We start from the raw sequence: 16,573 nt of genomic DNA, 5'->3' as shown, positions 1-16,573 counted from the left end.
AGGAACGAATGCCCCAAGGGGAAAGTGCACACGGACTGCTGGGCTGCCTCCTCTGCAGCTCCCTCTTCTCCAGGATCTTGACCCTTAGGGCCTCACTACCTGTGACAGCCCTGCTTTCCCAGCCCAGTGAAACTACAGGCCACTACTTTTTGTTCAGCTTCTGAGCCGATGGACAGGAATGAGCAAATCCCCTAGAGTAACGCTGGAATCAAAGTAGGGCTCTCTTGATACTTTTCTCTAACTCCCTAAATATGGCAGTTTGATATTTACTGTCAGTTCTTTGGACTTCCTAGTTCAACTAGTTCTTACTCAACTTCCATAGTTGTCCTTCGAGGACAGGCCTTACATAAGCTACTCCATCACACCCAGACGCCGTACCTCTCCAGTTAATTTTTAACCTTTATTTGAGCCCTGAATTAAAAAAAAAAAAATCCATCATGATAGGAAGACTGATTAACCTGTGAACTGGAGGTTATTCTGTACATAGACTGTCTGCTGTGTTTTGTACACACTGACCGGGAAGCTGTGGACCTGTACTTTTCAGGCCAGTGTGCAGCCACAGCACAACAGGGTTGGGGCTTGTCTTGTAACAGAATACAAATCAGAATTATGTTGAATAGTGCCCCCCCATGCCCTATCATAGGCATACAGTATAAAAAAATATATTTAGTAAGAATAAGCAGTTAAAAATTTTTTTCATCAGCATACTGGACACACTGGGCTAGACTTGTGATGATGATGATGAACCATATAGGCATTCTAACATTTTGTGTGAGCAGACATTCATGTACAGATTCCATGATAGATGTCAGCTGAATTTTGCTGATATAGAGAAATCTGCTGACTAGCTTTTGACAATGGCTGCCAGCAGCTGTATCTCACTACGAAAGCTTTAACATGTTTTTCTTCTGACATGCTGTCAAGTACAGAGCCTAAGGGCCCAGGCAGGCTGAGGGGCTGGGATAAAAGGGACAGAAGGTCAAAGAGACTGTTTTGAAACAACCGAGACACCTAATTTTCATTCTTTGCGTGTAGACCGTTAAGCTACAACTGAGAATTTCAAATGTCTAATAATGAAATATTTTCAAAGAATAAACAATGTAGCTCATGGTTTTTCTCAAAGTCCTAATGAAAAATGTCCTAGTTTCATATATATAATTTCAAATATAATTCATATTATATATTTGATAATATTATATATATTGTAATTTTATTATGTTTAATCTGTCACATAAGAAAGAGCCAGGCAGTCAAAAGAACTGATTATTAACATCAAACTCTCAAAACCTAAGTGCTTAGCTTGAAGGCTCTTAGCTTTCACTTCAGCTTGGAAATTCTATGAGTCCAGTGTTTTCCCCACTAAACCACAGTACTGTTATTTTCTTTTTATCTGGCCAAGGAAAAGTTACCTTAAATAAATTATCCATCTTTAGGACTAGCCCCTGGATAAGAAAATCATATTTGGCTTCTGCAACCAGTATCTCTTTGGAGATAACACATTTGCCATACATTGCTGTCCAAAAAGGAAGAAAAAAAAAACCAAGATTTTAAATGGATTTTAGTTTCTGTTTCACTAATTAAAAGTGACACACGTCTTCTGAGAATTACACTTCTGATAAACGAACAGACCTGGTTAATTCTAAGTTGCCTTTATTAAACTAACAAGAGGGGAAGCCCACTTTTCATTTCTCCATCTTACATTAGACACAGGTCAAGTATAGGTTGTGAAGATTGCCAGTAAAATCTACAAAAATGAATATTTCTTTACTGAAATGGAGCACCACAAGTCCCTGGAATAGAAGACAGCTGATTGCGTTTCCATTAATAAACTCTCCCCAGTGTGTACATGTTGCCACGTAGACAGCCTCCTCTGCTTGGGTTTGTCGCATACAAATGATTCTGCTCGAGTGGAGATCAAAGTCTGTGTCTACAACCAATCCTAGAAATTCAAGTTCACTTTTTAGGATTTTTGTTCTGTATGTGCGGGCTGTTATAGTACCAGTTTCATTGTGTACTATGCAATTACTGTATTAAAATTGTACTGTTACTTATTTCTTCAGTGGTTAGACAATTGTAAGAGGACATTTGGTGCCAAAGAAGACATGTATAGGATAAACACAGATGCACAAGTAAGTTTCTTGTTCTTAGTTTTGCTATATTTCTGTATCAGGTAAAATAATGTATATGCTCAAATGTCCTTATTTGCTATTCCTAAAAATAAAGAATACTTGTAACATTTTTCATTATCAGAATAGTCTTTGTAAATGTTAGGTTCAGTGGAATGTTGGCTTAGTAATGAAAAACTCACTTTAATAAAAATGAACGACCAGCTTGTGACTGAAACTTAATAACATTCAATAGATAAGCTCGATGAATATCTGGATAGTCCAGGTTGACTTTTAGTTGCGTCTGCCTCTTTAAAAATTTTTTCATTCTGCGTTAGATTTCTACAGATAAATTGGTCAAGAAAGCAAACTGGAGTAATACATTCATATTAGTCCTTCCGCAGATGAAATTCTGGTTGGATAAGTTATGGTTTTTGCTAGTAAAATTCAGTGAAAAAAATAGTAATATAGAGAAGAGTGCACATATATAACACATATATTAAATGAGGATAAAATTAAGACCTACAAATTATTTTAATAGAAGTGTAACTTTATAGGGGGAATATGCATTAATTAATAGCCTCTGCATTTGACATCAGAATTCTAATCTTTTACAATGTCAGACTGGCATAAAAGTTACTGTAGTACTGTAATAAAAATTTGAAGTTTTACAAAACTGAAATGTTGAGAAAATAGCAGTATATGCTCACTAAATGTTAACTGTTTGCCAGGCATTGTGCTGAGCATTTCATATTCATTATCTCTACCCATACAATTTCATCTAGTAGATGCTATAATTATCCCCATTATGAGATAAGGATAAATAATAAGCAATTAATAAATATTTTTAAGGAGAAAATATATATGCAAATTAAAATCGAGGCTCAAAGAAGCTAATTTATCTAAAATCAGTACGTAAATAGGATTAAGATTCAAACCTAGAAAGGCTGACTCCGAATCCTGCTCTGTCATAAAGAAATTGTCATTTCATCCGTGTAAAGAAAGAAACAAGGCAAGATAAGGGATTAATCCCAGACTAGAATTAGATCCTTTGGTTCTAATTCTGTCTTTGCCACTATGGCTTAAACAAGGAACAGACTGCTTTTGTCATATATAAATTAGATGATTAGACTAAGTATTTCTTGTATCCCTTCTACCTGATGACAAGGAGTTCATCTCAGCAGTCTATGTCAATTAAAATAGCTTGAGGTTTTCTACTGAGTAAAAAGTGAGAACTCTTTACATTTAAGCCTTCCATTTATATCTTAGCTCTCCTTTCACATTCAGCTCCTTGAGAGGAGAGGTCTCTTTTTATGCAACATTATGTACTGTCTGTTCCTATATACCAGTATAGCCATTTGCCTAATAAGCACTCAATAAATATTAAAGATAAATGAAAGGATTGTATATATGCAAATTTCAACATACTAAAAAGCAATATTTTTAAAGGTACAGTGTTAACATTTTGTGTGATCTAGTAATTCAAAACTAAGAAATTAATTATGTTTGTTATTTCCTATAATTGTGATCATTATAAACTTTATCAGTGATATCTTTTCCATTACATCCTAAAGTAGATGCTATGGATATATGTGTATGGAGTCAGTTTTTATTTATGTTAATAGAAATGAAAATATATTTAAAATTCATAGTTTCTATACAAAACAATATGAAGTAAAACCTCAGAAATTTAGATATGCTAATGTTTGACACTGGATTGTGCTCAACATTCACGGAATGACCATCCACGTAATTTATGATAAGTAGTTCAGAGCTAAAGTTCACCTATGCTTAGCAAATCCCTTCTAAATTGATAGCAATAAATGTTATATAAACAGTGCTTCAGAGGAAACTATTTAGAAAAGCAGATTTCAAAAGGGATTTCCGAATATTTCAAAAGCAGTATTTACATATGATGATTGCTGTTTTAATTAGAATTCTTCTCCTTTAATGAGACTAGGTCTAAGTTGCTATAGATATTTTCATGTAATAATTTTTAAATATTCCATAAGCTGGTTGGTTGATTCAAACCTACTTGGGTTAAATTTCTGAGGTTTAGTAAACTTCATTTGAAATGCAATTTAAAACACACAACTGCTCTCAATATTTTACCTTCTGATTCAGCGCTAATTATGGTAACTTGTGATTTAAGTAGACAGCAAAGGGTAAGAAAGCCAGAATTAGCCATGTCAGAGATAATATTCTCATGGGCAGATACTTATTATATAAAATTATATCCCAGTTCTCTTCTGAGAAGTAGGAGTAACTCATTTCTTATTGTAATTGGAAGTTTTCCACTTTCCTAACAGAAATTTGTTACATTTAGTTTTTTTTAAGGCTATAAAAACCCAGATAGATGACCACTTTCACTAGCCAACTTCCCAACATCCCACTAGTTTGATTTTATCCTTTGTAGCTTTTGCACAAGAAATAAACTATAGCCTAAATGTAATTTAGCTGTTATTTGGCAAAGAGTGAAAAAAAAAACACCCTGGATTGTTATAGAAATGTCTAAAAAAACTTTATTCTGGAAATGGCATCATAAATTTTTCTTTGGGGTGTAATTAAATGTTCTTCAGTTTGCCTGGGACATCTGTGACCCTAGTTAAAATGATTTCTTACACTAATTCTTGGTCTTTTTCTTCCTTTGTATTTTTTGTGACCCGATCACCTTCTTGCTTAGCAAATGGAAATTCTAGCAGTAAGTGACCTGTCTTAATTTATAGACTACTTATCCATGTCAGACAAACTGGTTTCATTTGCCATTTGTGACCTCGCAATGATTTATCATGGACTGCTTTAAGAGTAGTGTATGCTTTAGTTCTGCATAGCCCTAATCCATGAAATGTTTTAGTCCTACAAAGATAATGAGGTTTTATAATTAATATGTACAACTAGCAGTTGCCTTTTTACACATCTCTAATGAATCTCCTTTTAAATTTCTTAATTTTAATAATCCAAGAGCATTTGTTAATTTGTCTTATTTCAGTGAGATTATAAATTTTTTTTTTTTTTTTAGAAAAAGGAATTAATTTAAAAAGCAAACTATTCTTACATTTTAGATGAGAGGTTATCCAAAGTTTTACTTTTGCTTTATCAAGCACTTGTTGATAAATGCAATGAGATGTATATCTCAATGTAGCAAAAGTATATGAATTTGTAAATTATTTTCATTATGAAGTTAAAGTTTTAAGTTCTAGTGAATCCTTTTTAAAGCAATCTATTTATTGCCTGCTAAAAAATTCTATTTGTCTAATGTGAAAATGTATCACACTAAAAATGAACTATGTAACCAATAATCTTTAAATTTTTATTTTAATCCCAGTCTTCAGAGCATCTTTCATCTGTGTTTCGTCAACTTCATACCATATTAACTTGCTTACTGCAGAAAGATAAATCTCAGAACAATTTAAAATAATTATTTACTTATAAATTTTTATTGGAACTTTGTTGTCTCGTGAAATATGGAAAATAACACCTAAATTTAACATGGTGTTATTTATTTCTAGGAACTGGAGCTCTGTCGAAGGTTATACAAATTGCATTTTCAACTGCTGCTTCTGTTCCAAGCCTACTGTAAACTTATCAACCAAGTTAACACAATAAAAAATGAAGCAGAGGTAAATATTCAGTTGTACTAGGCATTAGTAACTGATCGTACAAAATTAAAATACATTCATACTTATTTCCTTGTGGGAGTGCTAAAGTCGAAAATCACTTATGGAGAGTGGCTAGTGGGTCTTTTTTCCCCCCCTAGTTAAGTATTATCAGTTTTTGAAATGATGTGCTGTTTTAGGACCAGTTAGGAAATCTGAAAGCAGATATCCAGCGATCTTAAAAGGTTTGAGACCTTAAAATTCCCAGTAGCAGCAATAGATCATCTGTAATCAAAAATCAAGTGAAGCACGTCAGTTCAATAAAGACAAAATTGTATTATGAAACCCCCTAACATCTTGTCCATGTAGTATTTCTATAGTTCTAGTAACTCACACAAGAATAAACACATCAAGAACACTGCGAGTATTAGAAATCATAGCATGAATAGATTCAAAGGTAGGGGCTTTAGAATCTTTCCCTCTTGTAAACCACTGGTACCAGAACTATCACCAAGGAAATCACTGCATTTTCTAAATTTACTTAAAAAAAAAATACATACATACCGGTTTATATAAAATACCCTGGAGAAATAACCCTTTAAAATATAAAGACATCTCATTACTGTCAATTATTTTTTTTCATGATCCTCCCAGAATTCCAGGCCTTATGTTACAAAACAATAATATAAATGTATTTTTACTAAGATGAAGTATGTATAACATGTTATCACATGTTAAAATACAGACCAATATAAACAACCTATTGTTTTACTTATTACAGTGTATTGATAACATTTATTACATTTAAGATAACCTGTTGTTTTATCAAGAGTATCTAAAGACTACTGTTTGGTAGCTGAAATTATTCCAGCTGAATAGAGAACTTGAAATATTAACTGTCCTAAGTTTAACAACTGAAAATAATCTTAAAGGGAAAATATTACCATCATCAGATGTAATTTCACAGCTAAGTACTCAGTATTGTTACTGAATATACAAATTTGATCCTTTTAAAGTATATTTATTTCTTTTAGGTCTTCAACATGTCAGAGGAACTTGCCCAGTTGGAAAGTATCCTCAAAGAAGCCGAGTCTGCCTCAGAAAATGAAGAAATTGACATTTCCAAAGCTGCACAAACTACTATAGAAACTGCCATTCATTCTTTAATTGAAACTTTGAAAAATAAGGAATTTATATCAGCTGTAGCACAAGTCAAAGCTTTCAGGTAAAATGTGAAGGGATTTATAGGAGATGCCTTTATACCTAGCTGGAAATTTATGATGGAGTTTGGGTTTTCAACTTGATGTCTCAATCTTTGTGAAAGGAAAACATGACTTTATTTTGTACACTTATCAGTGCAATGACACCAATTTTAGACTTTGTTCATTATCTGTGCTACTTTCAGTAATATTTGTTAAAATGTTAAAACAGATCCTCAGTGATTCATAAGCCAATTACTTTTTGTGAGTATTAACCTAAAAGTACTTAATCTGGAATGATTGCTGTGGTAATGTAAATGTGTGCTGTGTAAAATGTACAATCAGGACTTACAAATACTGTCTGCTTTCAGATCTCTCTGGCCCAATGACATCTTTGGCAGCTGTGAAGACGCCCCTGTCCAGACGCTGTTACACATCTATTTCCACCACCAGACGCTGGGCCAGACGGGAAGCTTTGCAGTCATAGGCTCTGACCTGGACATGTCAGAAGCCAACTACAAACTGATGGAACTTAACCTAGAAATAAGAGAGTCTCTACGCACGGTGCAATCATACCAACTCCTCACACAGGCCAAACCAATTGGAAATTTGGTGAGCACTGGATTTTGAGAAACTTCAGGCATTCAGGAAAAGACTGAACTGAAGATGATTAAGAATATTAACAAGCACCTTTATGGACCCTTGCAGTTCACTGACAGCTTTTTCTGGCAGCATCCACAACCCCAGTGTAACTAATGTCAAACTTTCTCAAGGTAAAAAAGAATGTCAGAACCACATCTGAAGGGGAAAAAACTAATCATCTTAACAGCTGCCAATACCTCCCACAATAAGCGTATAAAGAAAGAATTTTTTTAATGACTTTACCTACGTGAAAAGAAAAGGGCTAAAAGTGATGCATACAAATACAATACTTTCTGGAGAAAGAAAAGAATTCTAAGGATGTTTGCAATAATGGCCTCTAATACTGAGACATTGGAAAGCAGGTAAAATGAGGCTGAAATCGAGGCTGGTTCATTTTAGCTGAAGACCTGCAGAGCTGCTTGGGTTTCTAGCAGTCACAAGCATGATCGACAACTGATGCTTAATCATCTACATGAAGAACATCTATTCGGATAGACAGACACAGAAAGACTTATTTGCAAAACCCATTGATTTTTTTTTTTTTTTTCCCAATATGTGGGATAAGGGCGTGGGTGTTTTGTTTTTTTGGTCTGTATAAGGAATTGTGTGTGTGTGTGTGTGTGTGTGTGTGTGTGAGCTGAGATGTGTGCATATGTGATAGTCATATTTTCAAGGTATGGGTGTTTGGTGATAACGTCTCAGAGCATGCCTAAAAGAGCACTGCAAGATTATTTTTGAAAAAATTTATTTTATTAGATCTAACTCTTCTTAGTGTGTAAATGTTAGGACATTTTAATAATATTTTAAAACTGGGCTTTCCCAGTATTTCAAAAAGAAATAATATATCTGTTAACGTTATTGGAATGCTGCTCAGTTCTCTGATCAGTGCTTATGTTACAATTGTTGATAACTAACCAAAGTAGATGCCTGCGGAGACTTTAAAATGTACAATAAAGATGTATGCTGCCCGTCAGCGCTTCTCATTAGAAAAGTTAACTTATTTTACTCCATAATTATTATAGAAACTGTATAGATTAAAACTGGTATTTTCTTGTACATTTGTGCAATGCACTGTTATACAAGAAGAGGTGTACAAAGCTAAAGAAAAAAACTGTGGTCATTGATGGCAGAATATGTGACTTGCAGGCCCTGAAAGTCTGCAGAATTCAAGGAGAGAGATGCAGATGCATTTGTATATGTTTATGCAGGACTCACATGTTTCACCCTTAAGGAACCCGGGGCTACGGGGGAAGATGAAAGGAAGCCTGAAGACTGACTTAACCAAAACATGCAATACACTTATTCACTGTCCAAGTTTGCAGCATAACATGGACTGGATTTCTCTGTCCTTTTTTTAAAATAGCATTTTGTAAAAGAAATGAATGTAGTCCCACAAATTCCTCTGATTTGAAAGGAACACCTTGTATTTTTTATATGCATCTCTTATCCACTGTGACTTTTCTTTTAAACTGGGCTCTGGGATTCCAGAGTTTAGAATGTAGAAATGAAATGCTTAGCTTTGCCTTTTCTTGGCGGCGCGGACCCTGCCAGAAATGTAATTATGCTCAAGTGCATTAACTGAGGGCGCCGCGCACGCCACTGGACTGCTGACTAGAGTTATGTTACCTATAAAATTCTGTAACTGGTCACAGCACATTCATAATCACTGTATTTTTTGACCCTGATAAAAACAATTATTTTGATGGTGTTCTGGTACTGTAAATGGTGTCCTTTAAATTATTTAATGACTTCTGGGTGTGGGGCAGGAAGAGAGCAGTGGTGTCTGGAGACACACCACACTTTACATCCTATCTCACCATCCCCTATTTTTCTCACCCTCCTTATATCCTTTTTGTTAAAATAAAAAGCATTGTAGCTGTTGGTCTGTGTTGTATTTTAAGAAAGGATGAATGATTCTAGTGTGCCTCATTAAGGAACTTTTCAAATGTTGCCTTGACTATTTCTAAAAAAAAAAAAAACAAAACTGTCCTTCAAAAGGGGAGAACACATTTAGTTCAGTTGACTAATTACCCAAATCTTCCAAACACTGGAAATTTCCTTTTCCTATTCATATGTGCTGCTACTGCTACTGCTGCTAAGTCGCTTCAGTCGTGTCCGACTCTGTGCGACCCCATGGACTTCAGCCTACCAGGCCCCTCCGTCCATGGGATTTGCCAGGCAAGAGTACTGGAGTGGGCTGCCATTGCCTTCTCCGATTCATATGTAACTAAGTCTATTAATAATGTAATAAAGATGAATACACCTGCAGAAAGCAAGATGCAGATATAAAATCATTAGGATTTCCCTCTACAAATCAGATTTTCTTAAAACCTATATTTTGATGCTCCTTGTCCTCTGGATCCAAAGTGTGCATTCATTAACAAAATATATCAAATGCTTAATTTATTAAACACCTTTTTTAGTTTCAATGAGAAACCAATTTTTGTTCATTTACAACCTTTTTCTTTTGCCCACTAAATTTATCATTTTTAAAAGTAAGTCTGTACAATAACATGAGATACTGTGGTTTCTCCAAAGGTTTACATGATTTAGAACATATTTTTACTTCTGGTAGTGTAAGATGGGGAGGGTGTGGTGTCCCCCACCCCCACAACTGTCCATCATAAATTCAGAAAACAGTTACACAGTCTCAGGACACTCACCAGAGCCAGAGCGAGCATCCATCCCTCCTTTTGGTTTCTGAGAACTGCTTATCCACCAGCATAATCTATACAAGAGGAGATAATAATCGATGTCAATATAGTTGTACTTTATGGCATTTTTATTTTTAAATTTTCAAAATTTCAAAACTGTCACTTTAGCAAATGTAAGAAACATGAACAAAACTAGAATCACTTCCCCTGATACCAAGAGAGAACAGCATTCTGGGGTATTTCCTTCTAGCCTCTCAGACTCTCACTCAGAAAAATCACATAAATCTCTAATTATACATCCAGTTTGACAGTGCTTCATTGCCAGAATGTTCTGACCATAACTCTCATCACAAGTTCTTGTACCACTTTGTTCAGTTTCTGAAAGGCCACTAACTCTAAGTAAAACATGCTCTGATCCTGGCTTTGCTCAACTGTAAAATAGGGTTAACTGCACTATTGGGAAAAGTAATGGCCATGTTAAGCCTAAAGAATGATTAATAGCCGTATTAATAACCATTGAATTTGTCCTAGGGCTCATTGTAGGGCTCATTTCTGTTGTTCCTCGTTTGTTCATCAGATGCTTAGAGTAAATATGTACCTCTTGCATGCTATGTAAGTCAAATTGGTTTCCTATCCGTGTACCTACCAGTGACCTCACGATGAGTTAACAGCATTAACACAAAACTCATCACCTTCACCCACACCTTGTGGTCCTCGTCCTGCATTTCTCTTTGGCCCCACTGCCATTTGATCTTTGCACGACTTCTTATGGGTTTATGAGGATACATGGTATTGCCAGAGTGATTTTTTTTTTAAAGGTGAATCTGTCACTAAGGCCCCACCACAGCTTTAAAGCCTTTCAGTGGATCCTGATGACATTCGAGGACCAGTTGCCCCAGCCTGGGCCTACCAGTGATGCCAGCCATCACACCCACCCCTGTCCTCCAGTGTATTCTGCCACTGGGGCCTCCTGGCTTTCTCTACCACTGGGCCTTTGCACATGTTAGCCTAGTCTGGAAAAGTTCTTTCTTTCCCTCTTCGCCTAATTCAGCTCATCCAAACTTTAGCTCAGCTGTAGTGTCATTTTTTCAGGCAAGCCTTCTCTTCCCTCCCCAAGTCAGATCCCTTTTGTTTTCTACCAGGTGCTAAGGGGCTCTTACATAGTGCATAGCAGAAGTTTTGTGCAGAAATTAATGGGCATACACCCACTACACAGGGCAGAGGCCACAGCCATGTTTCTCCATGGGAACTGCAGGGCTGACTCAATTGTTTTCACACTTCAATTACATAAGCAACATCTGGGGTGCTTATTAAACACTTCACCTCCAGGTAGTGATTCAGTAGGAAGAGGCCTAAGACTCTGCATTTTTACAAATACCAGGCCATGGGGTTAGAGGCCTTCCCCCCACTATAAAAGGTTCTAGAGACTTCAATTTTAGTTTCTTTTACTCCCCATATTTGTCTACGTACAAGCATCCAAGATGTTTAACAGACTCACTATATACACGGTTGCTCTAAGGTAGTAAGGGTTAACTGAAGTAGGATGGTTAGAAATTTGGAGGGCATAATTAGCACCTGGTTCCAATTATGTTGTTTCTGTAACCAGGAAACCAATAGCTCTCAACTCTGATTTCATTAGAATCCCTCCTGTCATACCCCACCCCCACCAATGCTCCAGGGTCTCGGTGTTTTCTTGGTAATCTGGCAGAAAGCTATTAGGCACAGTTAGGATAGTGCTAAATGGTGCCAAACACTTTCCACCTACAGAACTGCAAGTTCACAATGACAAAGGCTAAAGCTGCCTCCAACTTCATCTTTAAATACATTTAGGAGACCTTTTTTTTTTTTAAATGTTCCATTACCAGCTGAAGTTCATTTGAAGTTATTTAACATCTAAAAACTGCCCTCAGAGCCCCCCACCCATTCCAGTCCACATCTGTTCCGTATCTGTGACGCTGTCAGCAAGTCAGGTTCTCAGAGCCTTTGTCCCTCAGCACCTATTACACTGAGGTAATCTGGAGGCCGTCCACTCCCGGTTGCGACTGGGTTACCCATCGCCCCTGTCCCCTCAAACATCAAGGCCTAGCTCTGCCTTCACCTCCTGCAGAAGAATGCTCATTTTAATAGATGGCTTTTTTGGTCAATTAATTTCTTATAGGCATCAGACCTACAAGCAATAAACATCCCATCAGTGAGCCCCTTCATACTGTCAAGTAATGACTAGCCTAACTCAGAGCCTGGCTGCTCCATAAGCAATGGACAAATACTAAAGTAACAAGCACAGACTGTTAAGACAGGCTCTCCTACGGATTTTATGCAGTGTATCAACTGTTTTGCAATGCTTTTATTTTACAGTTTTGCCAAACAACAGCCTTTCACGAAGTATTTCGAGGGAGCGGCAGAAGAGGAGGAGAGACATGGGGGGCAAAAAAGCTCAGCTCGCTTTTCTGCTCCAGCAGCACACATTCACAGTGGGACCTCAGTTTTCTTGGGTTTTTTCCCCCACCATTCACTTAAATGATATATTTGAAACTGAAAGTGCTATCACAGGATAGGCGTTTGCCTTTGCATCTCCCACACAAATCTTGACGGTGGGGCCTTTTGGGGTCCACATGGCGAAGTTTCACTGGGCAGGAGCATCTCGTCTGTTTACAATTCTGAAAAAGATCAAAGTGAGACATGCATACAGAAGATAAACCCTTGGTGATGTCCTGGAACTTCAAAGTTGTTTTTCTAGTCCATTCAAATACTAACTGAATGCACACTAAGCAAGGTTCTGTCCGCAAGGACAGGAATGGGAGAACAAAAGCACTTCCGTCATGCGCTCCTGCTCCCATTTTGCATAGGATTCAATTCTGAATTGTGAAGCTTCTTTTGAAGACGTTTTAAGAGGAAATCTTTTCCTACCCTTGAAGCCAGGGTGGAGAGCCACCAGGTAGGAGAGAGGAGTCTGACAACAAAAGTGAAGGTGTGAGGCCAGGAGCTAGTAGCAGGCCCGGCACCAGTGGCTGACCTTGGCCCTCTCCCTGCTGCAAAGGACCTGAAGCTGAGGCAGAAGGCAGAACAACAGCTGCTGGGCCAAGAGCAGAGCTGTGAGTGAGTTCGATTTCCTTGTCCGATCCCTCTCTACTTTAGAGCTTGCTCTACTCTCAGAGTCAAGGGCATTGATTAGGCTGTCTCAACTGGCAAGCCAAGGTCCGCTAGCAGTGTGGTAACAGCCTAGTCTGTTCTTCCCTCTCTGATTATCACAGTCCATTATCACAAGGCAGTGCTCATTTAACAAGCAACCTGTTACCACTCAACCTGACATTCCTTTCTGAACTAAGGCAAAACAGAAAGCTCTGAAAAACTCGCATTTTTACTAAATACTTATAACTTGGGTACATGCTTCATGAAATGTATTTGCATAAAATCGTCAGCCTCTACTACCTCCTGTTAAAAGGTATTCTGTTCTTTAAGTTTACTCTCTCCTGAACTGGACTGAGTGTCAGGTAAAGCAAACATTCTTCCACGTTGCAAATGAGACGACAGTCTCCAGAGATGTTCACACGACCAAGGTTTACAAGAGCAGGAGGAAACGATCACCGAGGCCTGGCTTCCCAGTTGAGTATTATTTCTACAACTCCTTCCAGAAAGGAATCAAAACCTCAGGTCACTGGGAATCTAGGCTCTCTTAGGAAAAAATATTCAAGAAACTACTCCTAAACCTTCTCATCACTATCTAGTTCACACATAAAATGCAAGCGTTCAATTTACTTGGCAGGTGATATCCTCCACTCGGTAAGGGTTATAAGACTTCTGGCATGTTCGGCAAAACTGCTTGTAGTAAACCTGATGGGACAAAGGAAAAACTTCAAGTCCAAACCCTCCTGAACCTTCCGTCAGGATGACGCTGGTGACAGGGCATTGCTTACCTTGTTAGTGCCCTGTACACACCACACATAGGCACTTTCCCAGCGGATATTGCAGTCCTTGCAGTGATAGTAGCCGTACTTCTGCTCTAAGAACTGAGCGAAAGAACAGCAGAGTTTAACCAACTTGCCATCAGAATCAGCCTTCATCTCAAGCAGCCTGGAAAGGATCTGATACTTAAAACTGGCACTCTGCTTCAGATCATGGAGGAAAGTAGAATCAGGTTCAAGGTGGTCTCCAGAAGGTAACAGTTAGGAAAGCTAGTAGCTTAATCAAGTATTGAATAGAAAAGCATGGGCCCACAAAAGTTTGTGTTCCACATTCACTTGGTTCAAGTAGCAGTTTACTAAGCAGGTGTTTTCCTGCAGACAGGCAAGGGGAAAGCCAAAAATACAGGGTTCCTGAATCTTGGGATTCTGGAGGGAGGGTTTTTCTTTCTGTAAAATAGGTCTGATCTTAGCACACACACAAATGAGGTAGTGAAACAGAAGAAATAAGACTGCACCCTAAAATAATCTTGGGTGAACACCTTGAAAAAAAAAGCTCTTTATGTTGCTAATTAAGTTTCTACCAAATGGTGCTGAGAGTTGAAAATATGGATAAGCCATTAATTCATACACAATATGAACAAAAGTAGTATTACCTTATTCTTTAAGTTATTCTCAGCAACAAGTTACAGACAAGTTTTTCAGGTTAGGTCTTTAGGATTGGAAGGAACTTTGGAAGACTCAGCATTTTCACAGGTGAGCAAACTCAAGTCCAGGAAGGTTAAACGTTGAGTATCAACACAGTTTGGAGCGGTCATAGCTTGTGTACAAATCTGTTTCACTCTCTTTGCTTCCCGGACCCCGACTAAATAGCCTTGAGGGCTTGGAGGAGATATCAGAAGGATTCCTCCAGGCCTCTTACTATTTCTCACGTCTTTCTCCTCCGCTGGGTTACAACCCCTCAGTGCGCTCCAGCTCTTTAGCGTTCAGGCAACTACCACACGGCCCTCCATGCCTGCTGCTCCTGGGTAGCAATGCACGGCAGTGCGCACGCTCCAGCAGTACCATCAGATTTCTGAATAGGGGTGCGTCTTAAATGCAAGGTAAAATCCTGACCAGGACCCCAGTAGTCAATGGTTACAGTTTCTAACACACTGAATTCAAAACAGAGAGTGGGATCCACGGGAATCGACTCTCCTGGCCAATAAGTTCACTTTCTCATGTTCTGAGACCCATCCTGGATCATCCAGCGTACAATGTATTTGCTGTATACAGCTGACTACACTCTGGCGGTCAGCAAATACTCTCGGAATAAGAATGTTAAGAGCTTTTCTACAGTCACCCCTGTGCAGCTGCAGTTCTACGATAATAGCAACAAGCACACTACACTCGATTTAATGCTGACGGAGAAAGACTTCAGCAGCCACCGAAAGGCACCGAAGCTTGCCGGCGCGTAAAGGGAGCGCGCGCTACCACGTGTCGAGAGCAGCCGAGGGCGGGCACCCGGACGCGGATGGGAGCCAACACAACTCTGGGGGATCCCCTGCCAGTTCCCGGGCTGACTCGGGTCTCACCTGGAAGCGCAGGCGCTCCTTGCTCGGCTGGGGGCTCCGGGGCGACGATCTCTCGCCAGCGGTGTCCGGGACCCTGGCAACGGGCGGGGGCTGCTCGCGGCTTGCCGGTACTGCGGCCTGGGCCTCGTCCTCCTCAGGCTGCAGCTGCAGGGACACCTTCCTCGCCGACCCGTCTCCCTCCTCGGGGCCTCGGGGCCTCGCAGGTGGCGGCCCTCGCTCAGTCTCCGGCTCCCCGGGCCTCTGCTGGCCCGCCGCGGCCTCGGCCCCCTCCAGGAGGGTGGCTAGGCAGCGGGAGGTCACGGGCGAGTACACAGCCAGGGTGCGCAGGAAACGCACGCGCCGCGGGGCGCGGCTCGGCGGGCTGTCCTGCTCCGGGCCCCGGCGGGCGCGCTGCGGGGAGGCCGGGCAGCTGCCGCCCGCGTCCGCCGCGCCCTCGGGATCCGGACTCGGGCCGGACTCGCGGGCCCTGTGCCCCAGCGTCCGCCGCCCCAGCGAGCACTGCACCGATACGTCGCGGAACGGGTTCACCTGCACCGCCGCGTCCCGAGTGCTGGCCGGGCGGGGGCCCACCTGCGACAGCAGGGCCATGAGCTGCGCGCGCTGGTAGCTGTGGACGTACTCGGCGGCCGCCAGCTGCCCGTGGCCCGGGAACGACGACGAGGCCGCGCCGTCAGAGGAGGAGGAAACGGGAGGGTAGCCCCCGCCCCGGGGTCGCCAGCCACCCTCGTCCGCCCCGCTTTTTCCCTTGGCGGCGGCGGCAGGGTAGAGGCACCGGTACGAGTAGAGAGCGCACGCCGGGTACAGGTAACCATCCAGGACGACGTCCCCCAGGGCAGCCATCAGTGTACCCCTGCCGCCTGCCCGTCGGCCCCGGCGCCCTAAATAGACGACCTACCAGGGGCAG

The 16,573-nt window shown here is 40.1% G+C and overlaps 2 protein-coding genes across 10 annotated transcripts in view; one reads left to right on the top strand and one right to left on the bottom strand.

Moving 5' to 3' along the window:
- FRYL (FRY like transcription coactivator) overlaps window positions 1–9,423 on the top strand; it is a 267,816-nt gene extending 258,393 nt beyond the window's left edge. For 6 of the 8 annotated variants that reach the window (XM_019962715.2, XM_019962717.2, XM_070791414.1 and 3 more), the window contains 5 exons: window positions 2,061–2,129; window positions 4,789–4,806; window positions 5,615–5,725; window positions 6,736–6,926; window positions 7,272–9,423. In XM_019962715.2, the coding sequence (XP_019818274.2) occupies window positions 2,061–2,129; window positions 4,789–4,806; window positions 5,615–5,725; window positions 6,736–6,926; window positions 7,272–7,530 (648 nt within the window). In that variant the 3' untranslated portion in view covers window positions 7,531–9,423. The remainder of the gene's footprint in view (window positions 1–2,060; window positions 2,130–4,788; window positions 4,807–5,614; window positions 5,726–6,735; window positions 6,927–7,271) is intronic. The other 2 variants (XM_070791417.1, XM_070791415.1) reach the window with 1 other exon arrangement.
- ZAR1 (zygote arrest 1) lies at window positions 1,605–16,531 on the bottom strand. 2 transcript variants are annotated; one of them, XM_070791418.1, is made up of 4 exons: window positions 15,670–16,531; window positions 14,111–14,203; window positions 10,206–10,270; window positions 1,605–1,939 (listed from the first exon to the last, which is right to left on the bottom strand). In XM_070791418.1, exons 1-4 carry the CDS (start codon window positions 16,507–16,509, stop codon window positions 1,915–1,917), a joined length of 1,023 nt encoding a protein of 340 aa, XP_070647519.1. In that variant the 5' UTR covers window positions 16,510–16,531; the 3' UTR covers window positions 1,605–1,914. The 2 variants fall into 2 exon arrangements, with proteins under 2 accessions (XP_070647519.1, XP_019817697.2); XM_019962138.2 differs by lacking the exons at window positions 1,605–1,939; window positions 10,206–10,270 and adding exons at window positions 12,398–12,853; window positions 13,953–14,027.
- Between the last annotated feature and the right edge of the window lie 42 nt (window positions 16,532–16,573).

Source organism: Bos indicus, chromosome 6 (assembly GCF_029378745.1).
Source record: "Bos indicus isolate NIAB-ARS_2022 breed Sahiwal x Tharparkar chromosome 6, NIAB-ARS_B.indTharparkar_mat_pri_1.0, whole genome shotgun sequence".
Lineage (NCBI taxonomy): Eukaryota > Metazoa > Chordata > Mammalia > Artiodactyla > Bovidae > Bos > Bos indicus.
Note: the sequence above shows the minus strand (reverse complement) of the source record. Positions and strands in the feature narration are given on the sequence as shown.

Excerpts from the sequence above, each read along its gene's own strand:
- ZAR1 (XM_019962138.2), bottom strand. The coding sequence starts at position 16,509 with ATGGCTGCCCTGGGGGACGTCGTCCTGGATGGTTACCTGTACCCGGCG. Across the intron at positions 14,204-15,669 it reads AGGAGCGCCTGCGCTTCCAG|TTCTTAGAGCAGAAGTACGG; the intron begins GTGAGACCCGAG and ends TCTTTCGCTCAG. Across the intron at positions 12,854-13,952 it reads TGGAGGATATCACCTGCCAA|AATTGTAAACAGACGAGATG; the intron begins GTAAATTGAACG and ends GATCTTTTTCAG.